This window comes from Excalfactoria chinensis, chromosome 5 (genome assembly GCF_039878825.1).
Source record: "Excalfactoria chinensis isolate bCotChi1 chromosome 5, bCotChi1.hap2, whole genome shotgun sequence".
NCBI classification, from domain to species: Eukaryota; Metazoa; Chordata; class Aves; order Galliformes; family Phasianidae; genus Excalfactoria; species Excalfactoria chinensis.
Genome location: NC_092829.1, coordinates 8,770,620 through 8,786,742, shown reverse-complemented (window position 1 = coordinate 8,786,742; position 16,123 = coordinate 8,770,620). Strand labels below are relative to the sequence as shown.

Here is a 16,123-nt window from a genome sequence, read left to right as displayed (position 1 = left end):
TAGGTGAAGTTCACCGTGCATTAAAGTGGTTGAATGTGCCTAAGCTTAACTTGACTTTTCTTAACAGCTGCGGAACGTTCCTCCCTATGGTTATCTATACCATAATCAGTTGCAGTCACAGTTTAGACAGTGTGGACAAGTAAAATCTGTTATGTATGATGGAACAAGGTAAGCACAAAATATTTAAACATCACGCTTGGTCTCAGTTGCGAGTCTGCTAATGACTTTCCTTCTTTTTACATGTGTACTAACAAAATGAATATTTCTAATTTAATCGGTCAGAAATCAGCAGGTTGGCTTTGATTAATAGACTGGAATAAAAAAGGGAGCTTTGAAATTGAGTATGTGTTGTTTGGTCTCTAAGGCTTATCAAATGTTATTCCAATTTTTTTTTTAATAGGGCTTTGGTAGAATTTTCCCATAACCCGGTGGAGGGTTTAAAGGTTCTTCCTGCAGTGTACATGTCAGTCAAAATGTCACAGCTGAAAATTCCTCTTGAACTCGATGTTCATTACCCGGGTGATATCAAAAAGGCATTGCAGCATATGGAAGATATGACAGTTGCAGACATGGACTCTTTAAGGTAACCACATTCTGTAGGGAATGGGGGAGGAGGGATTTGCTGTTTATATTTGTGCTGTAATATATTCAAATTGTTTTTAAAAATAAATTTATAAGTCATACCATAGGAGGGGAAAAAAATCCAACAGCCTTCACTGTTTAATATTCATTCTTGGGATTTCTTGTAAGTCGATGACACATTTGATTCTTGGTATGGACCTTCCTGTATCTTTCTGTTTGGTCATAATAGCATCTTAGTTTCTCCTGTGGTGTGTTGGCTCCGTGTGGTCATTTTATGGTTTAATCAAATAAGTGCCTTTTCAAGTAAAGGTTAAATACATAAGTGAGTCTCAGGGCTTACCTTCACAAAGTGTGATTGTCATGATTTTTTGTCATTGGACTTGGTTTTTTAATTCCACCCCCCTTCCCTCATTTTTTTTATATGCATACCTGTGTGCCTCATCCTGAGTGAAGTATTTAACATTTTTATTCTATGAACTTCAGAGTGAATGTGGACTATCAGAAGCAGACAGTGGAGCCTATAGAAGTCTCATTTGGTATTTCACATCTGTTAAAAAAGATTCCAAATCGTCTTCTGTCAATCAGTGTAACAGAGGTAGGAGTGTTCTGTGTCTGAAGAAGGTCATATCAGTAATCAGTACCTAGATAACTCTAGAAATAACTATTGAACAAGCTTTAGTGAAAAGAATGGATGCTAATGCAAGTTGATAGCTGGAAGAAGTTAGCTGAAAGATAGAATAATTGTAGAGAAGATGAATGGTAGAGGTGTAATATTTGTGTACTCAACAAAAATGAGTATCTGTAGATATCTGGTGCATTTATTAGGCCTGGTTATATTACCTGATAGTTTTATTCAGAAGTTGCAGATGTGAGAAGTGAGTTAATGATACTGTGCAGTCATTTCAAGAAGGCACTGCATGCGCAAAATGTCATGTTAAAGGAAGATGATATGTATATACAAATACTTAGGAAGTCTGAAGCTGAAGATGTTTAGACCTTGCGTTAATTATTGTTTCTTGAACAGTTTGAGTAATATAAAGCAATATATATGCCACTGAAATAAAAAAACCCAAACCACTAAGATAATGGAAACCAGAGGCTGAAGTATTAAACTGGCTTTTGGTAGAACTGTGATGTTGTGCAAGGACAGAAAGGAATAATTCCTTCAGTTTATTCATCTAAGTCTCCTAGTCCAAAAATGTTGATGGATTTGATGATCAAATGTTCCAGTCTGTGCAGTGTACTTTTTTACTATGTCAGCTTTAATTAGTGTTCGTGTATTTTGATCCACAGTAAGCATTCTTTTTCAAACACATTCAGTATAAAAACAGAAGCAGTAGATGAGTTCAGTAAGCAATTAGAAATGTTCATCTTGACTGAAATAGTGGTTATCAGTTTCCTGAAGAATGGCTAATTGTAATGTACCAATGCCGATTTGCTTATATATGTAGCTCACTCTGGTGTTCTTCCACTAGCAAGAGCATTGTGCCATAGCTGTATGCATTTATTTAATCAATCATATACCTTAAATTTTTAATGTGTTGGTTTTACTTGGAAGTGCTCTTCTTCTTTTCTGTATTTTAGTAATACTTTCATCAGTCTACTTAGGCAAAAGGTGTGCTGTAATTACGCAGCAGAGAGACATTTAAAAACATGAAGTTAGGAAGAATAACCTCTTATGAGAGACAGATGCTTCACCACAGCATTGCAGAGTGAGAAAACGTGTGTGTGCGCCAGGAGTAGGAGTGCTTTCACATTGTGCTCAAAGCTGTTTTGTACTTGATGTGCACGAATGTTGTGATGTGATCTAATCTTGTCTGATTTTTCTATTCTCAGATAGTAGAAGTTGGGCACTTCTGGGGATACAGGATAGATGAAAAAAATAGGTCTGTACTTCAGACTTTGACTGCTGAATTGAACTACCAGAACTTGGCAGAACTGTCAGTGTCTCCTCATCCGGAGTTGGTTTGTCTGGCACCATTCACTCGTCTTAACAACACAGGATACTACAGAGCACGTATTCTTTTTGTAACTGGAGATTTTGCAGAGGTACAGTAGTGCATTATGTTGTATCAAATTGGTAACCCAGAGGTAACTGAGTTCACTGTAACTATCTTGGAGTTTTTTTAGTAAAAATTTTAACGAGGGATTATTTTCATGACAGTTATGTTCCCCTAAAAAGGAAAAAGTTTGAAAATTAGAACTAAAATAAAATCAGCATACTGTATTACCAAAATAGGATGAACTAGCATGTTGGTGGGTTTTAGTTTCTTTTTTGGTAGGGGTTGAAAGGGACCTTTGGAGCTCATCCAGTCCAACCCTTTGTTAAAGCAGTTCCCTTTGACAGGTTGAGCAGGAAAGCATCCAGGTGGATTTGGAGTATCTCCAGAGAAGGAGACTCCTCCACCTCTCTGGGCAGCCTGCTCCAGTGCTCTGTCATCCTCAGAGTATTTTCTCGTGTCTGTATGTAACTTCTGTGTTTCAACTTAAACTCATTGCTCCTTGTCCTGTCACTTGGCAACACCCAAAAGAACCTGGCCCCATCCACATGACTTCCACCCACTACTTGTTTGTAAGCATTGATAAGATCCCCTCTGAGCCTTCTCTCCTCCACATGGAACAGCCTCAGGGCTCTCGGCCTGTCCTCACAAGGGAGGTGCTCCAGGCCCCAGTCAACTTTATGGCTCTCTGCTGGACTCCCTCTATGAGTTCCCTGTCTTTGTGGAACTGAGGAGGCCAGAACTGCTTGCAGTACTCTGGATGTGGCCTCACCAGGGCAGAGTAGGGGAAAGAGATAATCTCTCACACCTTGCTCCTTGTACTCTTTTAAATGCACTGCAGGATACCATTGGCTGCTGTGGCCACAAATGCCCTGCTGGCAGGAGTATTTTGTGTTACAGTAAGATGCTGTTTAGTATTCTGTGTGCTTTGTTCTGCTTCAGCAAAACAGGCAGTTTTTCCTATTTTTTTTCATTACTCTCGTTTGCTTATTGGTATTTTTTTGTATCGGTGTTTATGTGGCTGAGTTCTTCAGCATCAGAACTTCTTACCTGTTTTGTGCTAAAATCAGTGATAGGAATTTGTGCAACAGTTCAAGACTAGTCGTAATAGCCAAGGTCTGTAACTTTCCTATTCAGCACATAAGGAAGAATCTTTTGATTTTGTACAGTCTGTTCATCCATTTAATTTCTTGATTATCATTTTGTCATTTACTTTTAGCATAGCAGGGTATCACCACTACAAATGACAGAAGCTCAGTATTAGCTCTAAAAGTCATGAAGAACTAGTGAATAATAACGCTAATCTCGTCATGTTTTTCTTTACATTTGTTAGTCAACCTGTGCATGTAAACAATTTGCTTATCTGAAGGCACGTACTATGTAGTGCCACTGACTGTTAAGAAATAAGTTTACAGAGCTTTAATTGCAGGGGGAAGAGTTAGAAAGAAATTTGCCTTTTCTGGATTTAGCAGATTTGATTTACCAGTGAACGTGTACACCAAGGGATCGAATAATACATGTTGTAAATGTTTGACCTACTATTTTCGGGTTGTCTTGATGAGCTTATTTTCCAGACTCTGAAAAGGATTCTCTTTCACTTGATAAGATTAAGCTCTAGTTGTCACTTTCCTTGCCACATAAGTACAATTTCTAATGCTGTTGAGACTTTACTGATGCACCTGCTTCTTTTTTTTCCCTCCTGCCAGGTTTTTTTTGTAGATTACGGTGATAGATCGAAAGTGCCTTTAAACAAACTGAAAGAGATTCCAAGCAGTCTTCGAGAGCTTCCTTTCCAGGTAGGGTTTTTTTTCATGTCTCATCTGGGAAACAGAATTGCACATCAAGTCATAACACTTTTCATAGTAATAGCAAATTAATGTGTGTTTTAGTAAAGTCCTACATCTTAAAAAAATAAATCCATAATCTTTCCTAATACTACAACTGGTTTGACAAATGTTTTCCCAGGTATATATACACAGAACAAGCAGTTCTGTGTAACTGAATTGCATTGTATGTGATTGCAGAGAAATGTTACCCACCCTTCGTCTTTAGGGGCAGTGGGGAGGTGGGGGTGCATGTGAAACATTAAAAGCAAAATGAAAACACGTGAACTTGCTGCCTGCCTTAGGCATTTAAAAAAAACAGCAATATAGAAACAGCAACATCAGCCAAAAAAAACCCAATCTCAACAGCATTGCGTTATTTTTCTTACAATGTTGGAACTCTCTCTCCTCCTTTGTTGACTTTATACTGGGTTTTTTCTCCCACTTGTAATCACAAGAGCAGTAGAAAAGGAGAGGGAATTGCTCAGACGGCTGACTTCTGCTGCTTCTTGATTTTTAGTCATCACTTTCTTTGTCCATCATGTCAGTGAAAAGAAAGAGAACATAGTTCTGGTTCCTCTATAGTTTGCTTACACATGAAGCTCAGGACAAACAGGTTGAGCAGTAGATTAGCAATGCTTCGGTTTAAGAATCTCTTGAGTAAATTACAGCTTAATTTGTAGAGCCCAGAAAACAGCCCAGAGAAAAGAAACAGTGATTAAGCAGAAGGTAAGAAATTAAACCAATCTTAGTTGTTCGCATCACAGATAAGTGGCAGTACAGGATATCTTCTTAGCTGCATGCTGGGAAGTCTGCAGTGGCAGTGTCTTCTCTATTGTTGCTGTACAGCGTATTTTTGCTTCTCCTCAAGTCTAACAGACTTTATTCAGTATTCAGCTCTTTGGAACTATATTTACAAAGACATAAACTACTTCAGCTAAAATTCTTTGTTCCAGTCCTCATTCAGATATTTTGAGTTTATTGAAACAGACATGTCATACTTCGTTGTTATATGGAGCGTTTGAAGAAACCAGCAAAACTATGGTTTTCTTTCTTTCTTAATATGCTAAGTAATTTTGATCCTCTATTCCAAAATGGCTTGAAGAACAAGGGTTTCTGTTTTAAATTCATTCAAGACTGTAAGGTAGCAGTTCTATAAAAGGGTTAAATGAGAACTGCCTTAGTCTTGTCTGCTATTCTGTATAACCTTAGTTACAAAGACCTGCAGATAATATTTCTTTTCCAGAGAAGACATTTCTAGACTAGTAAGACTTGTATATGAATGGTAAATTAATACCAATTTGTCTTCTTTTATGCTCAGTTTGTAACTTCATATAGCATTCAGTTGATGGAAGATTTAATGTGTAACTCTGGCAATGACAGAACAGGAACTGGGACAAGAGGTTTGCAGCAGTCTTACAAATTAACATAAGCCTTTGGAATAATTATGAGGTTGTTTTATAATGTAGTCAAACTGTTGAGAAAATGAAAGATTTTTGTGCTCATTCTTTACTTGGACAAATGTTGCTCTTGATGTTTTTGCTTTAGGCTTTGGAATTCAAGATATGCAAGATGCGACCATCTGCAAAGTCTCTTGTATGTGGGGAACGGTGGAGTTTCAGTGCTAGCCAGAGGTTTGCCTCGCTAGTAAATGGTTATACTCTACTAGTGGAGGTGTATTCACTTGTGCACAGTGTTCTGCATGTAGATGCTTTCCACTTCACAAGGCACAGGGATCTTGTGAATATTCGAGATGTGCTTATTGAAGAACATTATGCTGATCTAGCAGAAGAGTCATATGAATCACAAGTACGTCTTCATTAAGCTTCTTTGACTCTGCTTATACTGTTCTATTCAGCTCAAACTATCTGCAGTTGTTAGAAGTTGAGCTGAAGCCTTGGGACTGTGCCAGATAAGACAAGGCAAGGTTAATTCTTGAATGGAACTATATATATATATATATATAGTATTATATATTATTATAGTATTATATACATAAAAATATATATATATTTTTTTTTACTTTTTGCAAAATTCATACTGTGCTGTTTGCCAAAAGCATTGGTGCTCTGAGACACCCTTTGAAACAGATACTTACCTAAAGATAATGGAACCATTGGAGCTACTTCACCGCTCTGAAACTCACTCTGAATTGCATTTTCATGTCTTATATATTGAGAAAGGTGATGAAAACATTGGTTGTTTTTTTTTTGTCTGCATGTTTTTGTTCCTTTTGTGGACTTTTCAGTGTAAAATCTATGAGAAACATACTGTTACATGGTTTTAATTCTATTCCATTTTTTTATGTAGCAAAGCCATGATTTGCTGAAAGGATTTTTTAATGGAATAGAGGAAAAAGAGAATGTGTCTGTATCTTCAAGAGAGGAAAAAAAGGATCTCATTGAAAGGTTATTAAAGTGGTTTTCTGACAAAAAATCTGATGCACCAACCCATAAGGTAATGTGAGTAGTGGTGGTTTCAGTGCGGCATTACATGCCCTTTTTCTCATATTATTAGAACAGTAGACTGAAATTACCTCAAATAACCATACCATATTAATGCTGTTCATGGTATGTTCTGTGAGTAGGGAGCTGTAATGGCAGCACTGCTGTGAGCTAATACCCTGCAGCTTTTAACAAAGTTTTGAATTATAGCCTAAGAGCTTACTGAGCCAGCTGTACTGTCACTTTCCAAGGCAGCGCTTCCAACCCCTGCAAAATGAAGGTAAAATGATGAAGCTGAGCATTGTGTTTCAGCACGCCATCATCTTCATTCTGTGATTCATAACATGCAGCGAAAAAGCAAAATTGTGACTCAGTTTTTCAGGAAATTACTGGGAAAAAAAAAAGCAAAAACCAAAAGTGTTCAGTTCTTCCTTAGTGAGGTGGCAGAAAAGTAGTTCAGAGAATGCTGCAGCACACCGTAATGGTGAAACAGTGTGGGTTTCTTCAGCTGCCAACTCCAAACTCTCCTCTACTTAAGTAGTTTGAGACTTCTACTTGCCACTAAGCTGGAATATATAACAGAAACTGTTTAGGTTGGATATTAGGAAGCACTTCTTTACAGAAAGGGTGGTTAAGTACTGGAGTAGGCTCTGCAGGGAGGTGGTTGAATCGCCATCCCTGGGTGTGTTTAAGAGCCGTTTGGATGTGGTGCTCAGAGACATGATTTAGCAGAGGGTTTTTAGAGTTAGGGTACTGGTTAGGCTGTGGTTGGACTTGATGATCTTAAAGGTCTTTTCCAACCTGGGTAATTCTATGATTCTATGAAAGATTTGTATCCCTGTCTGTATTCTGATTCCAGGTTATACCTGGTCTGCATTATAATTGTTCCCTTTTCAAACTTGGCAGAATTTAGGTTTTGGGGCTCCTAACGATGCTCAGGTCACCCAGAGAAGTAAAATCCTGCATAATTGCTTAATTTTCTGAAGTGTAGTATTTTCAGATTTAAAGACCACATGTAAATAGCAGTGACTTGGTTCTGTTAGATGCTGTGCAGTGACTAAACATTTCTTAAGCCTGTGGAAGTGCAGCACCCATGGAAAATAACATTACATTCATTAAGGTCTCACTGTGATAAGTTTGCATTAGATGGATGGTGATGAAAATGTTGCCTGTGTTGGTGAAAGTGTTGCTTGTGCACACACTGAGGTCTTTAAACATTTTGCTTTTTCATTTATAAATGTTCTGAGGAGAGAAACATAAGCTGGCTAACTAGTGATATTCCTTTTCAAAGGTGACCATTAGTGGCCCATTCAGTCCTTATGAGGTGAAATGCCACGGTGTGACTCGGGTATCTCGGTTCAGGTATGGTAATGCTTTTATTGCGAAGCATAGACGCGTTCTTAACTGTTACTTTTAATAAGCTGATAAAACTTGTCCTAGTTAATCTTACAAAATTTCACAATAGTTTTGACCACTGAGAATACAGGATTGGTTATGTGTGAGTTGCATTTAAACGCATGCTTTTGCTGTGTAAAATTGCAGGAAGAATAGTTCTATTTAAGGTCGTTTTAATGTCTTACAGAGAAATTAAATCATATACATCTGCTAATTGTGGTTTTGCTCTCTGAAATGAAAAGGATTCTATTGTTCTTGTTTCTGTGCTTTTTCTGATGTTTTTTTTTTGTTTCTATGTTTAAAATACTACTTATTTCCTCCCCAGAAATGCTGTCATACGAAAGGGAAGCATAAACTCTGTTGTTGTCCAGGATGCTCCAGAACACTCCTCTGAGCAATTTCTGGTTGCTGCATTTTTATCGTTAAGTGAAAACGGTAATGCTTAATGCAAACATTTTGATAGTTTCTTCAAGCCTTGTTTTAAGTGAACAGCTCTGAGTAAACACGTTACTGTCATTGTATGTTACATCATCTCAAGATTAGTGACCTCATTATGTACTCTTCACGTTTTTTGTGTGTGTGCTTATAGGATCTACCATGTTTTTAGAGGAAACATCTTTGATGCCTCCAATTCCTGGTCTACTTGCTCTTCTGAGTATGCTGTTTGCTCCTGCCATAGAACTTCGGTATCATGAGTTTTTAAAATCTATTTAGTTTAAGACCCTCATAAATTTGTCTGACTTCTTTGCTTTTTTCCAGTAGTTAGAATATTATCTTCATTTGTTTTTATACAGCTCTTGTATCATGTTTTATTAGCTTTAGTATAGTATTTGCTAAGATAATTTATTTTGTTCACTTACAAAGCAGCACTGCAGGTGTTTTCCTTATATTGCACTAATACAGTTCTTGACAGTCATGCTGTAAATCTAGGAAGGCGAACTGTAGAGCTGGGCTGGTTTTTAAATCTACTCGAGGAGAGAAACATGCATAAGTTTTGTAAAATCTGAGTTCTGACAGCTTCCTTAGGATTACTTTTGTATAAGTTCTCATATCTGTAAGCTGTCGTCTCAATGCAGGGAAATCAGCTTTCCTTGATTTAAGTTTCTTTTTGCACACGTATGATTTTTCTCCCAAATTTTGATTGTTTTCAAAACTTGAAGTTCAGCTTTGTTTCTTTACTATATTAAAGGAAAAAAAAAGGCATTATGACAAGATATGAATGTGTAGCAATTGCTTTCACTTCTTAAGACTACGGTATCTTGCTTGGTATGGCTTAGACAAATTCATTTAAACCTGTATTCATGTGAGTTTAGTTTCCTGATCTGTAGGTGAGACTGTTTTCTTTGTTTGTACAGGAATGATAAAGCTTGCAAGTATTTTACTGGTGCTCTGTGTGGTTTGGGTTGGAGTAAGACTTGTAGGGCTCCCCTGCTTCCAGAAAACGACATGGAGCTGACGTTTGATGTGCATTTTGATGTAGATGACATATTGCAGGTAAAAGTTCATACTCTATTAAAATGTAAATTAATAATTAAGTAGAGTTCAGTGCATTGCAACTTGGTAAATGTTTTACTAGCTGGAATCCTAGCAGCCTTTGGAACAATTGAAGCTTTATTATTTCTATTTATTTTTTCTATTTAAAACCTGCTGCACTACCTGTTTATAATCTCGCACTTCTATCAGAGAAAAAGTTACCGCCCAATACATTTTGCTGAGTAAAACCGGAGTATTTTAGTGCAACACTCTGTAAACTTCTCAAAACCAAAGCACTGATTTTTTCGCTAATTAGTTACCAATTCTTGTTTGTGGGGTTTTTTGTTTTGTTTTTTAGAATTATTGTTTGCTTGTTGTTTCACAGATCAGTGTAGTATTTTTGCTTCGCAGTCTTCAGTTTAATTTTACAGTTCTTAGAGGTCAACTCTATCGAGCTCCTTCTTCCAGAGCAAATCAGTCAAGCAATAAAAACCTTTGTGGACAAGTTAAATAGAGCTTTCTCTGCTGTCCAAAACCACGAGTGTGCACACATCCTTTTGGCAGACCACTGTCTAGAGATTGCAAGAATGTTCTGATGAGGAATACAAGGCTGCTTATGGTTTGACTCATCTGCTCTGGGAATCTGATTCTAGACAGCGAGAGACCTCATGCCCCAAGCAGTTCTATATGCAGAGCAGGTGCAGTTGGTTACCAGTGGATTCTAGAGGCTTTTTAAGGAGATGGTGGTCATGCTGGTGTGCAGATACAGTGAACTTTTCTATTTTGAAAGCATTTATCTGTAGTATCTGTATGCATTACACCTTAGCCATAATGGTAGCACCAGGCTCTTGCATGTGTTAAAAATTATGGACAGAAGAGAAAATCATCAATATGTTTCTGAAGGAATTCTATGTTGGTAGCCTGTATATCCTGAAGCATATCTGATGAATCTTGAAGATTGATTTCAATTGTTTAAAGCACTAACTTCTTCTACCAGCAGTGGTGCATTTGGAGGAAGAAGTGTTTCAAAGCTTCAGATGCTTTTGTGTATATTAATATTCCAATTGCAATTCAATTTTATGAGTGCCATGGCTACCTTCCGTACATGTCGATGTAGTGCAACGCAGAACTAGGACTGATTTAGATACCTGGTTGGCCACTCTGCCACCTGTGGGGCAGAGTTAGATGATCTAGTTAGAACTAAATCATCTTTGAGGTCCCTTTTTAAACCCAAGCAGTTCTGTAGTTCAAGAGTTGTATTTTTTTATATGTTTTTATTTTATATTGTCACTGTTATTTTTACAGATCAACATCCTAAGGGAAGTCATTAATAAGCTTCTCTATGAGTGTGCAGTGTGCTCTCAAAAAGAGAAGACGCCACAGCTGCAGGAAAATGTTCGTCAGTTACTTCTATGGTAATCATTTGGTAGAAATAAGAACTCACATTTTGCTGTCTCAACGAAAAAAGTAAACGATTGCTTGAAGCATAACTTGAAAGCATAGCTCAGATTAGGCTTTGGGGAAATGATAATATGGGGTGTTTTCATTCAGTGATATTTAATTTGCTTGTTTTAAAAAGCAGTGCACTCAACAACTTCAGACTGCTTGTGGCAGCACTGGTTCTTCAAGGAAGCTTAAAACCTGTTCTACAGTACACCAGTTCTGTGGCATCTTTATTTTTCTGTATTCAGACCTGTGGCATAAAAGCACAGAAAGATTTAAAATTTTCTCCCTGTAAACTGATAATCAATTTTATGTTGCGTTTCTTCCCTAAACAGGTATCAATGGGAGAGGTGCTGACCAGCTTAGTTGCTGGAAGTCCTAAGTTACTGAACTTAAGACCACCTGTCTTTCTTCAGCAGACCTCCCAGCTTCTATAGCTGGAACAGTGGCTCTGAAAAGAGTGTCATGAGTCAGTGCAGCCAGTCCTGAGAATTCTTTCAGCTGGTGGCATGTGGCAAGCCTGGTCAATTAGGTGTCCTTGTATCAGCTCCTTCGTTGCGTTGTTATGCTGTCTAGTTAATGGGACATTTTCCTACAATAAGCTTTCCTAAAGTAACTACCAAAATGAGGCAGTTCTGGATCAGAAGCTTTTAAGCTTAACTGCTAATACCTCAGGTTATGAAAATGATTATCAGAACAACTGTTCATGCTGAGTTTTCAGGTGTTTTTTGGTTTTGAATACAACTGTTCAGTTTTTCTTCCATCTGCGAGAAGACTAAATGCAACGCGACACTTAAAAGAAAAATACATATTGTTGCATCATGAATGTGCAAATGTGGGGGCAGTCAGCCTTACCCTTTGAGGCAGTGGAAATGAAATGCTACTAAAAAGCCATAGAAAATCCCCAGAAGGTTGGATACCTAACGTGTCAGCTGACCAGCAGGTGTTGAGTCAGGTCAAGGTGATCAGTTTGGATGCTACGCCATGCATGCTGCAGTCTTGAAGACATGTTAAACCAGCTGTTGAGTGTGCTGCTGATGCAATATTTACTGTCTTGTTTGCGTCCAAGTACATTAGGCCAGTGGGTGTCAGTGTTGCCTTTGGACTCTCATCTAGTACCATGTTTAGTCTCCAAATCTAAGTGAAGCTTTCTCACATGATTCATGTGATAATAATTGTAGAGGGGCAGAAGGAAGCAGAAACACAGAGCCTCTCTGAAGGTGCCTGTTTGTTTGTGGCAGTAAGAAGATCTTATGCTTGGATAAAAACCCTGAGATGCAAAGTCCAGGGCATCAAGATGTCAACTGCTATTTTTTTTTTTACCTCCTGAAATCGTTGTGCTGCTAATAATGCTGTCCCATGATCCTACTATTAATTTTTCTACTTTTCTTACCTGTCTGCAGATCGTTCACCACTCTTTGGCTGAGCCAAGGTTATGTAGCCATGCTGTGTTTGTGGTAGGCAGGCAGCTGAAGTAGGGGTGGGGGAGCTTACAGCAGAGTTCTGTAGGATGGGGAGGTGTCATACTACCAGGAAACCAAAGCAAGCAATTCTTGGTTTTTTTCTGGCTTATTTTTTCAAACTTTCTAATGCAACACATCTTTCTGTCCTTTTAGAAGGAAGAAACAATCTGGTTGTTGTCACGTCTCTTTCATATGTTAAAAATCTGTCTTAATTACAAATACTTTTTAATCTCACTTCAATGCCTTGGAGGGGAAAAAACTGTTTTATTAGTAAGAGTAAATATGTAAAAAATACAGCTTCAGTAATCTTTCATTATCTTTTCCTTTATTTGAAAGCTAATTATGTATACAGTGTGTCAGCACTACTTAAGACTAAAATGTGTGTTTGAAAAACACATCTAGACAGAATTAATTAAAGTCTGCTACTGTTGTAGTTTGCAGGGCTTGAGGAAATAACTGGAGCAGGCAGACGATCTATAGTAATTGAGTTGTCATGCAAAACAAAATGCCCTAAAAATAGCTTTATTATGTGTTCTAGTGAATAAGCATACATAAAACTTACAGGATAATTGAGAGTAGCGAATTGTGGTTCCGTGTCAATTTAAAAAATAATTCCTTCAAAAAAAGAAAAGAAAAAGAAAAAGCAACCAACAGAGCAAACAACTGCGGTTACTGTCCCTGTAAGTTCATCTTTTGACTTCGGCTAAAGGAGCAGAGGCTGGGTAGGTGATTTAATTAGGCTGTATGCATGTTAACATGTAAAAATAAGACTGGACATCTTACAGATACCCAGCTGTACCTGCTATAAACTTTATATTTAATTAGCCCAATGCAAATATATTTCTTAAGGTTATTTTTATGTAATTTCAGTTTGATCTGCAAACGAAGACCTGCAGTTGCTCCTAAGTGGTACGAGAAACCGTATGCGTGGAATCAAGTGAGTGTAGAAATACAACTTAAAGATGATAGTAATAAAAAAAGATGAAAAGGAACATGGTACCGCAGCATGATCAGAAGCAGAATTTTCTTTGGAAGGATATCTCCGTGCTGAGGGGATGAAAAAAAAGTGCATTGAACTTAAAGATACAGAAAGCGCTGCAGAATCGAATTTCAGGCATCACCAACTGTAGTGTTTGCATCACCTGCTGCTGATACCATAGTTTTGCAAACTCTATTTTTAAGAAATAGCTTTATGAATGGAAAAATTCAGACATTTAAACAGATCACTTCACGTTTATATTTCTGTCGAGCTTTTAGAGGCAGCTTTACCTTTGAATGTACTTTCCCTATCAAGTAGCATTACTTTTTTTTTTTCTTCATTTTTCTTGCTTAAGGCTTTACTGGATACAATGCATTTTAGTTTTGTTTTGGATTCCAGGTGACTTTCCCTCTTAAGCCGACAGAAATGTGGCTTGTTTTGGAATTGGTGTGATGGGACAACTTTAAACAACAGAAGTAACTCAAAGAGCACTAAGCTCCCTCTCCACCCACTGCTGTAAGGTGGAAATGTCAATCTGATAGATTGCTCTTTTGATATATGTTGCTCTGCTCTAATGTAGTGATTTAACTGTAACTGAACCAGATTTGACCAACCAGGTGGCTGGATACACCCAATTGTTTACTCATTAGCAGGTAGGGCTAAACACATGCATAGAGGAGACCGTTGCACTGAATCATGTGGGTTAGAGTGGACCCCATTATTTTCTAAATCCCTTAAACCATGGAGGTGAGGAGTCCAGGTGTGGCTGGATCTGCTCCTGTTCTCAGACTTGTTCAGCCATTTGTGTCTAAGGGATGATATGCACACAAAGATATAATACTAGAAAAGCCAACAAAACCTTAAACAAATATCAGTCACTTACTGAGAATCTGTTATCAAAGTGACTTGACCTCAGGGTGTCAGAGATCTCTGTGCAGATGTAACCTCAAAAGGTGCCCATAGTTGAGGGGAGATCCCATTGTGCAGCCATGACCATGCAGGAAAGCTCAAGGGGACCAACTCTTGGGCTGCTCACTATTGGTGGGGTAAGAATCACAGAATTATAGGGGTTGGAAGGGACCTCTAGAGATCATCGAGTCCAACCCCCCTGCCAAAGCAGGCTCCCTACACCACGTTGCACAGGTAGGCGTCCAGGCGGGTCTTGAATATCTCCAGAGAAGGAGACTCCACCACCCCCCTGGGAAAGTACCACCCCTACTGGAAAGTACAGCTTCCTACTCTGTTAGAGATCTTACTTACCATTCTAAAAAGGCATCTGCAAGGCCGCTAGATTCCCTGTGTGGATGCCATAATAAATAACTGCGTTTTCTTACCTAGAAGGAAGTGATGTATTTCTGAGTGCAGGAGTACAGTTTCCACCTTCACCCTCCCAATCCCTCTCACAACCCAACACGTATAAATGAGAGATTTAGGTTTCTTTGGAAAGAATGGGCCCATAGCGTTAGTCTGCTGTTGTCAAGTTTCCAGTATGCTTCCAGTCAGGGTTTGGAGCATATCTTGATATTGTGTCTAACTCCAAGCTATTTCTGTTTTTATATCTCAAACTCACTATTCCTTGGTGTATTGCCAAAATATCTCCAGTTCTCAGCTGTGTAAGAGTTTAGCTTTTTATAACCAGTTAATGTATAAAGCTTATATCAGGATTTTCTGCATTGCATCTCAAGTATGAGGGGTCTCAGGACATTGTCATTACATAAAGTACTACTGTAATGCCTTGGAATTGGCTATGGAATGGTATTCTCATTTATTTTATAGTAACAGCTCTTATGCTTAAGTGTATAGCATACTGAAACACATATATGATTTGAAACAGTCAAAACTTCCTAGACATGAAAAAGGAATATATTTTATTCAACTGTATTTCATAGGAGAGCATTTATAAGATGGAATTCTAACTTACATTTTTCTTTTGATTAGGTGGATCCACTGTATATCATTGACCAATCTGAAAAGAAGCATAAAAGAGAAGATGGTCTTTATCAGCTGCATCAGCTTGTTAGGTTGAATGCTTAAGTATTGCTGAAGTCTTTCAGAGGAAGAAATGTTACAGCCAGTTTAAACATGTTCTATCTTCTATATAGAACTGTTAGACTTGTGTTTCACAGGACTGTTAAGATTAGTCTAAGTGTATTAAAATGTAGTTTGGTATGAGTTTATATTTTCAAAGCCGAGGTATACAGAGCTTGAGGAGATGCTCTTATTTCATAGAGCAGGATGCAGTTTTCTGGTTCATAATAATTCTGAGCTGGTTTATCACAGTGCCTGCAAAAGACAAAATAAATTAGCTTTAATTGTTCACTTTCTGTCTGAAAGCTCATGAGCCGTGGCTTCTGATTCAGATTTGCAACCGACAGTTGCATTTTCTTATCCTCTTTGTCATTACTTTTTGATTTATTTCTTTAAACCTAAAAGCTCAGGGTGAAAGGAAACTGAATATTTATGTTATATTCTGATCACAGGTGTAACTTTATATGCCAGGTGCAATTTTTCATTAATTTTT

General features: G+C 37.9%; 1 protein-coding gene across 3 annotated transcripts in view; it reads left to right on the top strand.

Annotated features, from left to right (window-relative positions):
- The window catches only part of TDRD9 (tudor domain containing 9), a 50,278-nt gene extending 34,402 nt beyond the window's left edge, over window positions 1–15,876 (top strand). The window contains exons 23-36 of one of the 3 annotated variants that reach the window (XM_072337758.1): window positions 68–168; window positions 401–583; window positions 1,066–1,177; window positions 2,419–2,631; window positions 4,289–4,378; window positions 5,954–6,214; window positions 6,716–6,862; window positions 8,141–8,211; window positions 8,570–8,679; window positions 8,834–8,930; window positions 9,600–9,738; window positions 11,023–11,112; window positions 13,494–13,560; window positions 15,541–15,876. In XM_072337758.1, the coding sequence (XP_072193859.1) occupies window positions 68–168; window positions 401–583; window positions 1,066–1,177; window positions 2,419–2,631; window positions 4,289–4,378; window positions 5,954–6,214; window positions 6,716–6,862; window positions 8,141–8,211; window positions 8,570–8,679; window positions 8,834–8,930; window positions 9,600–9,738; window positions 11,023–11,112; window positions 13,494–13,529 (1,650 nt within the window). In that variant the 3' untranslated portion in view covers window positions 13,530–13,560; window positions 15,541–15,876. Of the gene's footprint in view, window positions 1–67; window positions 169–400; window positions 584–1,065; window positions 1,178–2,418; window positions 2,632–4,288; window positions 4,379–5,953; window positions 6,215–6,715; window positions 6,863–8,140; window positions 8,212–8,569; window positions 8,680–8,833; window positions 8,931–9,599; window positions 9,739–11,022; window positions 11,133–11,495; window positions 11,620–13,493; window positions 13,561–15,540 lie in introns of those variants that run through there. The other 2 variants (XM_072337755.1, XM_072337757.1) reach the window with 2 other exon arrangements.
- The last annotated feature ends 247 nt before the right edge of the window (window positions 15,877–16,123 follow it).